The 12155-nt window shown below is 39.8% G+C and overlaps 1 protein-coding gene across 29 annotated transcripts in view; it reads right to left on the reverse strand.

The window, feature by feature from the left end:
• Positions 1–1047: 1047 nt before the first annotated feature.
• Positions 1048–12155, reverse strand: part of LOC121955007 (ankyrin-3-like) — a 161614-nt gene continuing 150506 nt past the window's right edge. For 25 of the 29 annotated variants that reach the window (XM_088086433.1, XM_088086437.1, XM_088086428.1 and 22 more), the window contains 7 exons: positions 10701–12117; positions 10354–10516; positions 9020–9097; positions 8600–8683; positions 8370–8471; positions 6766–6857; positions 1048–3120 (listed from right to left, as the gene is read on the reverse strand). In XM_088086433.1, coding sequence (XP_087942559.1) covers positions 6786–6857; positions 8370–8471; positions 8600–8683; positions 9020–9097; positions 10354–10516; positions 10701–12117 — 1916 coding nt within the window. In that variant the 3' untranslated portion in view covers positions 1048–3120; positions 6766–6785. The remainder of the gene's footprint in view (positions 3121–6765; positions 6858–8369; positions 8472–8599; positions 8684–9019; positions 9098–10353; positions 10517–10700; positions 12118–12155) is intronic. The other 4 variants (XM_088086457.1, XM_088086432.1, XM_088086439.1 and 1 more) reach the window with 4 other exon arrangements.

Below are 12155 nucleotides of genomic sequence, written 5' to 3' on the forward strand. Positions count from 1 at the left end.
TGTCCAACTAGGCTTAAATAAATTGCTTGAAATTAGTGCTTTTGATCTTATTTCAAGATTTTATGGGCTATAATGAGAGTCACGCAGTTTTACTGGTTTTAAGACATCTTAACAAGCAAAATTTGCTTACTGCACTGGCAGCCAAATTTGCTTCTTTTAAGTGCAAGTATGCTTAAATCTAGGGTGTTTGGCCTTAAATTTGACAGGCCATTTTTGCAGTGCACTTGGCTTTAGCTGCGTTTAGAAATGAATCCTAGTGTAGTAGTGGACAAAAAAAAGAAAAGAAAAAAAAAAAGAAATTGTGCCTTTTAGGGGTGAGAGGGGCCTAAAAGCTTCCGTTATTTTTTTTTTTTTAGACAAAGTTCAGTCTTTCAACCAATTGACTCAGACAATTTTAATTTAGTTTTGGCACTGATTTCTTAACCCCCCCCCCACCACCACCACCACCAAAAAAGCAAACAAAACAACATTTTTCATTCCTGGCTTACACTTGCATATGACTCCATGGCCATATAAGGATGATGTGGGAAGATTTGCTATATATAATAAATAATCAGTAGGTGGCAGCGCTTTTCTCTGTGTTCCAACTCTAAGAACAAACACCCACGATCAATATAGTACCACTACTATTCATATTTTCTCAGTAACTAGTACCATAGTAACAAAAGATTTGTCTTATTATAATCTGCATAAAATATCAATTTAAAGTGGGCTATAAAATGTTAACAAATCCTGCATATGAGGGCGGCTGTGGCTCAGGAGGTAGAGCGGGTTGTCCATTAATCAGAGTAGGTGGTTTAATCCCCAACCCCTCCTGTCCGCATATCAAAGTGTCCTTGAGCTATAATGCAGTTAATTACTTATTCAACAGAAATCAGCAATATCCTCACAGGGAGCTCTTGTTGTCTGGCCCCCAAAGGCCGTCCATGCACACAAACAAGCAGCCCTAGAGATTTCTGCTCAAGGACACTTTTTTGGATAAGAAGCACATTACTTACATAACAAAAAATGTTCAAGGAGACAAAGACAAGGACAGAAACAATCGTATTGCGAAATCAATGCATTTTTATTTTTTTTTTATTTTTAGGTTGATTTTTTTTAAAGACGTCTGAAACATTTGTGGTGGCATCATTGCTGCTATAGCCTCTAAAAGACCTTGAATAACCAAAGTGCTAGAATAGTTACATTTCAATGGCTTCACTCTGTTAGTAAGAATTGTACATCAAAAAATCTGCTCAGGTGAAAACACATATCAAACAAAATTGACAAAATTGATAGTTCAACCATATCAAAGGATCCTCTACCCCCTGATTGACACAGTAGTATAAGGGGATGTGGTACAGCACCCTACCTGACTTCCTTTAACCCCTCCCCACCCAAAAAAAAGTTACATAGTTCTCATGTCCACAGCATAGACATCAGCATACTGAGCCATCGCACCAGTAGAACACCACACTTGAACTACATGGGCATCTAATGAAAACCAATACAAAGATAATTCCTAATGTAATGTAAAGTAAATTTTTTTGCCAATGAGCTAGTGAAAACAATTCTATTTGACACTGCATATACAGACTCTCAAGCCTAAAAAGATCACACAGTTTCAGAGTTAAACACAATTTATTTAATGCTTAAATAATCGTTTTTGACCATCCAGTGTTTTTGTCATACAATATGCTATTTAGAGCTACAATCAAATAATGTCTTTATGTGTCCTTAATGTGAGTAGGATTTTAAATTAAGGAAATACTTCACCAAAAAATCCAAAATGAAATGCCCCAGTTTTCCTTAATACCACAGCAGCCGTTAGAAAACCAAATTGACACACTGCTAAAATGATTACAAACAGTCTAACAGTGTACAGAGACTCCTACACCTTATAGCCAATACGCACAATACAGTTATAATTTTACAGCGAGCCAGCCTACTAGCATTTACATTCAGATTATTTCGTTCTCATAGCAGAAGCTGCCCTCCGGTTTTACATAGACAGACAAGACATCACACCCTCAAGAAGCTATATTTTTTCATCCTCACCCCGACATGATAAATGATTTAATGGTATCCTTTGTCGATTTAAAATATAAAATTGGTGACAAATGTTAGGGATATATGTGTACACAGATAAAGGGTTTTATTTGTCATTTGAATACACTGTTTGCAAACTTGTAAAAATTGTACTTAAAATAATGTGAACAGCATGCATGAAAATATGAGTACTCTGAAAGGCTGCTTTTTGTAGGATTAGATCCATTCCCACTTTGGGAATTACTGAAATTTGATTTTCTGGAAATTCCTCTGTTAAAATCAAACCAGTGTTTTTTTTTGTTTTTCATGTACAAACATTATACCTGCTCTAATAATTAATTATACAAGAACCTGTGAAGTTACACTCAAATCTTTAAAAGTGGAACCGTTTCAATAAAGTTTGAAAGCACTTGAAAAGGTTACTCTCCTCAGTGCGCTCTCGACCAGTAGCTTACCCTTTTTTAAGAATTTTACACATTGTAAATTTATATACAGAAAAAAAGCTTTTGTGTTAGTTTAAGTTTTAAAAAGGAAGAAAAAAAATCCCCAAACAATTTACATCCTGACGACAATGGGTTCAAGAAAAAACTATAAGGCGAGTGTTGAAGTTGGATCAGAAGTGTTCCATTAGATTTGTTTTGTGTTATTGTGTCTACTTCATTCTTTCCACCCATCATGTGGATTGAGCTCTTGTGCCATCTTTGGTCACAGTTGCACCTGTGTGGTTTTGTCAGTGACGGAGTCTTTTTTATCGTTTTCACAACAAACGACGCTCCTCAAAAAAAAGAAAAAAAAAGCTCTCACAACACCAGTGGACCGATGGCACGTATTGTTTCACACAAAACAGGAAGCAGAATTCATTGTCCACCATGGTCCACCACAGTCAGAAAGTGAGAACCTCCCGGTCCTTTCTTTGACAGGAAGTGAGTTTTTCATGCTCATGCGTTAAGTCAGAAGGGTCGATTCCTCTCCCGTGAAAACCGTTTGTTTGAAGCAGATAGTTGCAGACTGGACCCTGAAGTCCTCACACTGGAGCTCTCTAGCCCTCTGAACACTTCTTCCCAGGAATCCTCTCACTTGGTTCCTGCACATCTGTAAGACATGAACAGTGCATCACATTGAAGAACATCTAAGATTAAAGTAACAGTTCCCCCATAATTAAAAAATACATATTTTTCCGCTTACCTGTAGTGCTATTCATCAATCTAGTTTGTTTTAGTGTGAGTTGCCGAGTGTTTGGGCATAGAGTTGTCTGCCTTCTCTACAAAATAATAATGGAACTAGATGGCACTCTGCTTGTGGTGGTCAAAGTCTAGAAAAATATATTTGAAAAACTCAACAACAGGAACTATTTTCTCTCTACCGAACTACACCAGACAACTGAATCACTGGCAGAAGGAAGCGTGTCTCTATTGCTAACTCACTTAGCACCATCAGGCTTTGAAGCTAATTTTTGCGGCAACAAAACACTACAATTCTGGGTTCTGGGTTCCCGCACATTGTCAGAGACAAAACTTAAACACTTTTTCATGACTTTTCAAGGACCTATAGTAATATTTTTGGGGCATTTTCCAAACATTTTAGAATCAAACTCTTCTGAAATATAATTTCAGCTAGCTGGCAGAGAGAATATAGAGGTAACTTCACATTTACACGTTAGAAAGATGTTATGTCAACAGCAGAAAATAAATTTGCCCTTATGTGACATTATGTGGAAGGTTATCCACGGATGTTTACTGTAACACTTACATCATTTCACAGAACAAAATTCCATGACTTTTTCCAGGTATTGCATGACCATGAAAACTCTGTGAATTACAACTTCCATCATGTGATGCCATGTGACCCAAAAAGACTTTTTTCCCCATTGACTAACATTGTGAAAGAGTCGCTGGTAAATCAGTGGATTAATTTTTTGGAGCGTCACAACCCTTGTGGAATGACCTGCTCCAATACTGGGATTTGATTCATTTAGTCCGATAACATTTCGAATGTCTAGAGGAGCTGCACTATTAAATCACTTCCATCCATAACCAAGTTGAGCTAAACTGGAAGTTAGCTGCTCGGCTTGAAAAGTCTGGAGTGCGCTTGTTCCATGGGCCCAACGATGCAGATACACCCACAAAGTTGTTGAGTTTTTTAAATGTACTTTTTAGGCGCTTTGAGCAACTAAAGCAAAGTGCCATCTACTTCCATTATGCTGGAGAGAAGCCAGACATCTCTACACCCATTCACCCGGCAACTCCCATCAACAAAGTTCAGATTAATAAACAGCGCTACAGGTAAGAGGACAAACATATATTTTTGATTTTGGGTTGATTCTCCCTTTAAGTTTTTTGATTACAGGATTTGTCTTGACAAGAATATTGCTGGATGCCATGCATTTGCTAATATCTGCAGAGATATATTATTCTTGAGGGAAATCTATATTAATTCACTTCAATTCAGAGGGTGTAACCATCATTGTTTTATGTGTGAAAACACTTTTTAGAGGTTAAAAAAAACTGTCACGATCTTCCAATCCTTTGTATCACAAAATGACAATGTGTTAACAAGACATGATGGTCCGTGGGTTGTTATGGTGACCTTTGTTGCCATAGAAACTCTTTTTCAGGCTCCGCAGTAGTGCCATATTATTTCTAAGTCAGTTTTGTACAGATGGAGTGATTCACTGCAAACACAACACAAGGGTGAGCAGCAGTAGGGATTAACAGTCTGGCCAGAGGGATAACAAATTCTTTTTGGATGCTACAATGCTGTTGTGAGCTGGGATTTAGTGGACAAAAACAGGCATGGAGGGTATCAGTGAGGCAATATAATGCTGAGGTGTGTCGCCCATCAGCCCTGTTCTCTATTCGCAAACACACTCTGTGAGCAGGGAGGGCAGAAATGTTGCCAGGGGATAACCGCGCTCAGACACAAGTCAGCCTTTTGCACTGAGTCTGTGAGACAAGTGAGACAGAGCAACTATCTGGGGAGGGGTACATTACAGGAGTAGTTAATCGAAAACAATATTATTTGTTTGTTTTTTATTTTATTTTATTTTTTTGCCAAGAGTTAGATGAGAAGATCAATACTACTCTCATGTATGTGCACTGGGTAACACATATTGTGATTGTTTTAATAGAGTCACAAACTCAAATTACTTTTCACAATTTAAGGTGTAGTCTTAGGCTGTAACATTTTTTTTTCCTAAACTTTTTTCATAGCGTGGTGAAGGAATGAGTCCTAAAACCTAGAAATGAGTTCGCATTTCAGCACTCCCAGTTTCCTTGTCTCAAAGGAAATGGGATTTTTGCAGGTTTTTTTGATTGGATACCTGAAGTAAGGTCTGTGGTTAACACAGACTTTGATGATTTGTTCTACGTCAAAAAATATATCACTAAAAACTTCACTGCTGAACTTAAAAGATTTGTTGTGTCTTCCTATAAATTGGCTAAATAAGACAACAGAATGTCATCACACCAAATACAGCTTGGTGGCAGTGTAAAGTGTGACTGTAGAGTAGTTCATTTATAGCCTAACATTAAGTTTTTTTATTCTGCAGACTGCATTTAGACTACAGAAACCATACAAGTGGTGTTCTTTTCTCAAGATTATCTTGCTGAACAAAATGTGTAAATATCATAAACTTTTTGATGAAGGAACCAGGGCGATGCTAACTTCTGCGTTGGCCTTCAAAAAAAAAAAAAAAAAAAGTCATCCCTGTGGCACTCTTTTTTGGTCACTTCTAACATTGCCTTTTACAAAAAAAACTACAACCTAGGTTGACAGTTTCTTTTACAAGGGGTTAAAATGTCTTATAGATGTGAACAATTAAATATGAAAATGTATGAAAATGAGTTAAAAAATAAATAAATCAATAATGTAAATAACACAAGTAAAATAACAATAAAATGAGTAACATAGGAGTCCACCCTATACAGACATACATATTAAGTCCAATATAAACAGTAACAGTAATCTTGTCTCATTTAAAAGAAGACACATTAGACTATATCAGGGCATCACCAGCAGTCCAGTTCTTACCCTGTTATCAACATCAATGGTGTCCAATACTGAATAAAAAATCCTTCTGCGATCTCAGCATATATGTAATTTTTTCATTGTATAAATACAACTTAGAAATGTGATCCACTCTGTATAGGTAGGGGATCCTTTTTAAGCTATCACTGTAACAATTTCCTGGCAAACAGTTTGCCAAGTTGCCCAGCACTTCTGTCTAGTAGCATATCCCAGTGGTTGCCTAACAGTCTCCGGGAAGTGACTGCACACGTCTGTTGTTCATCAAGAAGCTGTTACTGCATGTTAACTCCCCCTAAAACCATGAAATGTTGTTTTTACATTACTGTTTGTGTACAAAAAACAGCTTGTTAATTAGCCGTGCTGGCAGGCAGACTTTTGAACTTTGGAGATATTTAAGTAAAAGAGGGCCAATGAGCATATTTGCCAAAATGGTGAATCATTCATTTTAAGGAGAGCGAGTAAGAGCACGACAGTGCAGTAAGTAGAGTTTGAATAGAGTACAACTAAATAGAGCCAGACCCTGAGTATAATAGACATGAATCTATTAAAGAAGAGAATATGAAATCTGGAAATTGTCCGAAATTGGAGCAGTGGAGTATGAATGCAATCTTATGGGAAAGAATGCAAGATAAAGCGATGAAGAGGACAATAATGCAAAGATACAACACACATACTATGCTAATTGTGCTACAGTAACAGACTATACTCTACCTGTTAGAGCACAACTGTCCCTATGAATGGAGCTTTTTATCCCCTGATCTTCTGTCTTCCTTTCTCCTGCTATTCCTTGACCCGTCTCCTTGCTAGAAAACACAAACACATACAGATATACAGATGAGACTTTGTATCTTTTACCTTCAAGACGAAAACAATCCGACACAAACCTGAAACAGAAAATGAAGAAAAGGAGGAAGCAAATTTCCACACACTGTAGGGACAGCAATGTGAAGCTTTTAGTAGAAGCTTAATTGTTAGGGAATATTATAAGAACCCAAACAACACAGCAACAAGACACCTGGAAGAAGAGAGGCTGTATTATTATGGAAAGAGTTAAAAACAAAAGAGGAAGATTGTATTTTCACAGCAGAGTCACAGCACTCATTAGTCATATTGTTGACTAATCGGTTAAACGCTTTAAAACCACACAGTCAGGAGCACAGTCAGCATCCCCTTTGTTATGCAAACACAATAGACACCACAGTGTCAGAACCCAACATGCAATAATGCACTTCAAATGGCTGCATTTATATTGTTTTTCTGTATTTTTGCCCAGAGGACATATAATGAGGACAGTTTTCCCAAACCAGTTAAACCAGTGTTAATCAGAAATTCACCTGAACCACTGGAGGAAAACATGATAAAATCTTACCACTCCTTTCTTTGACTTAAAGCTGCACTCACACAGCAGTGACATAGGAAACTGAGGTCTTCAGTGCCTCAAAACCACATGTGGTATCAATAAAATGTGCTCTCTTAGGGACTGTTTATTATTTATGAGAGGGAAAGGGTGTTGCAAAAAAGGAAATACATCAAATATTTTTTTTAAGCACTGTGGAGGAACTTGTGTTTTTCATTGTCGCTTAAGGGATTTGAAATGCAACTTGAAATACAACTTGGAACTGTTGTATTTTGTATTTATGTTTAACACCCTCTAAACCCCCAAACGGGCCGTCAGGTTTGAAAGGCATTTTTGCTTAAAAAAAAAGAAAAGAAAATTACATAATTTATTTAATCTACACTAAACGAATCTAATGGAACTTCTGAATTATGTCCCTTACTTCATATTTTATTAGTTATATTTTACCCTTTATCTTAACTTGCACTACTTATCATTATATCTAGATTCTTTTTTGTTGTTACTTGTGTGAATGTATTATTATTATTATTAAATGTATTTAAATTGCAATGTTAGAGGAATGTAAGAACCAAGTTTTTCAGTGGCAATAAACACTCTTGCAATTGTTGGTTTTTTGACAAATAAATAATTTCCCTCTTAGTATTTCTCCTTAATAATCTTTCAAGTTAGTAAAATAATTTTGTTCACATGCATGGCAATGTCTAATGATATATTTATTCTGTATCTGTAATATTACAACATGCAACAAAGGGCCGCAGGCCGGACTCGAACCCGGGCTGCTACAAAAGACTCAGGCATATGGGGTGCACACTCTACCTGGTGTATTTTTAGCGAAGTGCAGTTTTAAGCCAAATTCCTGCATAAACTGTTACCCTTTCACCAATTACGTGTTCCTAACTACTAATCTAGATTAGACTTTGACCCCAGGAACACAGTTAAAATGTATCTTCGTGCCAACCTCTGACCCGTCCTCCTGCAGAGTGGGACTGTGAAGGTCTCTGTGCCAACTGTCACTCTCTGGTGTGGGAGTAGACACTCGCCGAATAACCTTCCTGATCACCTGCACCAGGCGGAGGGACGTTGAAAAAGGAAGAAAAGATCTGATGATGTTTGCTTTTAAAAAAACAAACTCATCCTGTGGTTTTACTTAACAGCTGAATGGGAAATAGTAGTGGAGGTATACGTTACTTTTCTACTGACGAGGTTACCATCATGGTCCATATAGTGTTCCTCTGTCACAGACTCGCCTGGGATATTCTTCGCTTCTTCTCCCTGTAAGTGTTTGTGGTTAGCACATGAATGAAGGCTCAACAATGGCTGATGAGACAATCCTCTACCACCACCAAACCGAAAAGACACCTCAAGAGAGAACCTCCATGTCAGAAAGAGGCTGAGCACTACGTTAGTCATCAACCAGCTAATGTAAACAGCACCAACTGTAACAGATTCAATAGTCATGTACACAAACATGACTATCACAACATCTATGAACACACAGACAACTATCAGTACACCAAGCAATATCACTACAATGCACACCAGACTGACCCGTCTAAACCAAACCAAACCAAAGCTCAGCCCAGCACCGGCACCAGGCTTTCGGGGTACCTTTAAAATGAGACGGCGTCTGAAGATTCTGGTGGTTACAGTCTGTTCCTCCTCTGAACCGGAATCTACACTAACCCGCTGTCAAGGAAGGTATTATAAGGTCATTACACACACGGAGGGAGCCAGGACGAGGAAGAAGCACATAAATAGGCACGAGTATTAGTTGGTTGAGACATTTTGTTGATGTACGTCAACTCCATGGTTGGCTGTACTGAAGAAGAGAAACCTGTAATAAACATTGAAGTTTACGTGTCTTTAGCACAACTCACACCATAGTTTTGCACTTTGTTTCCACAGAGTTATGTTTTGGGCCTGTATTTCCTCACAATATGTGGAGTATGACCTCTAGTGTTCAATGGATCAAATTACCAACTCAAAAATGGCAGCAAACTCTCCTTTTTTTTTTTTTTTTTAAATCTCTGTATGTGTCCTTTTTTAAATCATTCTCTGTCCCCTAAATTTGGATATTTTTGTGGGTCTGTAAAGGCAGCACAGGCCATACTTGTCCTGACTTCTTTTTTTCCTCAGTAGCAGATCAAGTTGTTGGGTATATAACTGATCTGTTGATCCGGTCAGAGCTGATCGGATCAGATTGATTGATGAGAGGAGCAGCCACTGCAGAGGTGAGTGAAAGCAAACTTTTAGACCCAGAGCAATTAATAGTAAAGATTCACTTTCACTGTGCCGGACATTCTGCTGCTCTGTCTGTGCACAGAGTACGCTCTGTGCTCTCGGTACATTGAAAAACCAAAAGGTATATAAATTTCATTTGCGCTCCTAATGAACGGTCCAACTCCAATAATATCAAATCAATACCAGGTGGCAGATGTTTAATCATGGCTGGCTGCCACAAATAAGTGAGTGTGCAGGAAACGCTGGTAAATGGAGTACACCCCCTAGTGATCAACACAAGTAAATCTACGATTAGATAGAAACGCCACCACAGAAAATGCAGGGAAGTGTATTTGTTTTTCTTGGCATCTAATCTTATGGAATATGTGCATGGAGCTTTGCAGAGGCAAAAATAGGACCAATAATGCATTGTGGTGAATTTTGTGAAATATTATGTAAGAAGATTTTTTTGTGCTCGAGGCAAATTCCAGATTGAAAAAATTGAATGGAGGAGTTTCACAAATACATTGGAGATAATGGAGGTTCTCAGGAATTAATGGATTTCCGTTTCACTCAAATATGTACAGATAGCTATGTGGAAACAAGGCATTAGGCGTGTCTCCTGCAATAACAAAATCACACTAAAATATAGTCTCTTAGCAGCTACACAAAATAAAGAGGATGGTATTCTATGCTGATATGATGGCTGTTTGTAACATTACCTGGACTTTCTTCTCCGACACCAGTGCTCCCTCTTCCTTCCTCCCGTTTGATGATTCCGATGAGCGGTCCTGAGGTGAGTGCTTTGAGTTGCTGCCGTTCTGTCGGGACCTCCCTGATTCGCCCCTCGATGAGGAAGTGATGGAGTCACTAGAGTTCTCTTGGCTGTTGAGTAAGAATAACAGAATTAGGATTTTAGTGGGATAACATACTTGAAAAACAGATCACTTGAGAAGATTTCTGAAAAAGAGTCAATTGGTAAGTATTAGATTAAAAATCAAGTAGGCAAAAATTGTTGTAATTCTGGGAGGGATTCTGTTTGAAGCTTACAGCTGTAGAATACTTTTACCTTTCCCGCCTGTCGAGCAGGTCGGAGCTGACACTGCGGCCTGGCGTTGGCGGTTCCACATTGACGCTGGATGAATCACTGTGCCAACCTGAAAGCGAACACACTTCTTTTTCTGCCAGTTCAACCTGATCAAGAACCTCCTGAACACTGGCCTGGGTCATCTCTCCGTCCTCCTCCTTCTCCTCTGAGCCTTCTTCCTTCTCCACCTCCTCGATCAGAGATCCTAATGCCTCTTCTGTGATTTCCTTGTCTCCTTCCTCCTCTTCCTCAGACTCATGGGGCTGACGTTCCCCAAGGGCCTCCACCCAGGCCTGAGGGGAGAGGCGAATAATGGCCTGGTCCTCTGCTGCCTGGTCTCCTTCTGATGTCCCACAATTATCTTTTTCACTGCCACACAACTCTTCTTCATCTTTAAACTGCAGCTGTCCATCTGTGTCACCCACTCTGTCATCCTGGCAGACCCTTTTCTCACTGCCCTCATCAACTTTCTGAACCTCAGTTGATTCATTAATACCCTCTGGGACAGCCTCTTCCTCTATAGCGGTACCTTTTTCCGCTTGGTGCCTAATTTCTATCAGATTCTGCACATCTGTCACCTCCACCTCACAGGCTGCCCCCTTATTCCCATCATTCATCACATCTTTGTCCTCCTCTGCAGACCTCTCGTTCTGTTCCCCTATTGTGTTGTTTTCCTCTGCCAGCGTAGTCCTATCTTTCGTTATTATATCACATTTCCTTTCCACATTTTTAATCAAATCCTGCTCTACCCACTTCTCCACTAATCCATTCCCTTCTGCTGTAACCATCTCAACAACCTTCTCTATTTCTTCTGTCACTTCCTTTTCACCTCCTTTCAAACTGACATCCTCTTGTGCCCAACTGGGAGAACTTATCGGCACTCCTCCGTTTCCCATTTGCGCTCTGTCGGGCGATGAAGGGGTTATCGACGACACTGATGAGAGTGAAGGGGAAGACGTGGAGTAAGCCATGTCAACGTCTAACTCACACATCGCGGGGATGGAGTGCGATTTAGGCTTGTGACTCAGCTCCATTTCTCGACACGACCTGTCCTCCTCCTCGCTCAAAAGCAGCTGGTCGTTCAGAGCGATGTGGGGCTTTGTGACCCTTGGAGGATCGGGGAGTACAAAGACCGGGACGGACAGGGCGAGCTCACAGGGTCTCGGGGGGCTCCTAGGGGGGCTGTCTGGCTCTCCGCTACCTGGCTCTATCTCTGGGCTCCAGGGCAGGGGCTGAGGCTGGGAGGCAGCCAGCAAAGGGGTGTCGGGTTCTGGGTAATGGTGGTGCTGGTGGTGGGCAAGGGAGGGGTTGGGGGTGACGGGGAGTTCAGGCTCCAGGAAGTGGGGGTTGGAGTGCAGTGCGGCTGGGGACTGCAGCTCCGCTAGAATGCTCTGATAATCTGTAGGTGACAGGATGACAAATGTAGAGACACGCCAA

Source organism: Plectropomus leopardus, chromosome 13 (assembly GCF_026936395.1).
Source record: "Plectropomus leopardus strain MGB_pleo_1.0 chromosome 13, ASM2693639v1, whole genome shotgun sequence".
Taxonomy (NCBI): Eukaryota; Metazoa; Chordata; class Actinopteri; order Perciformes; family Serranidae; genus Plectropomus; species Plectropomus leopardus.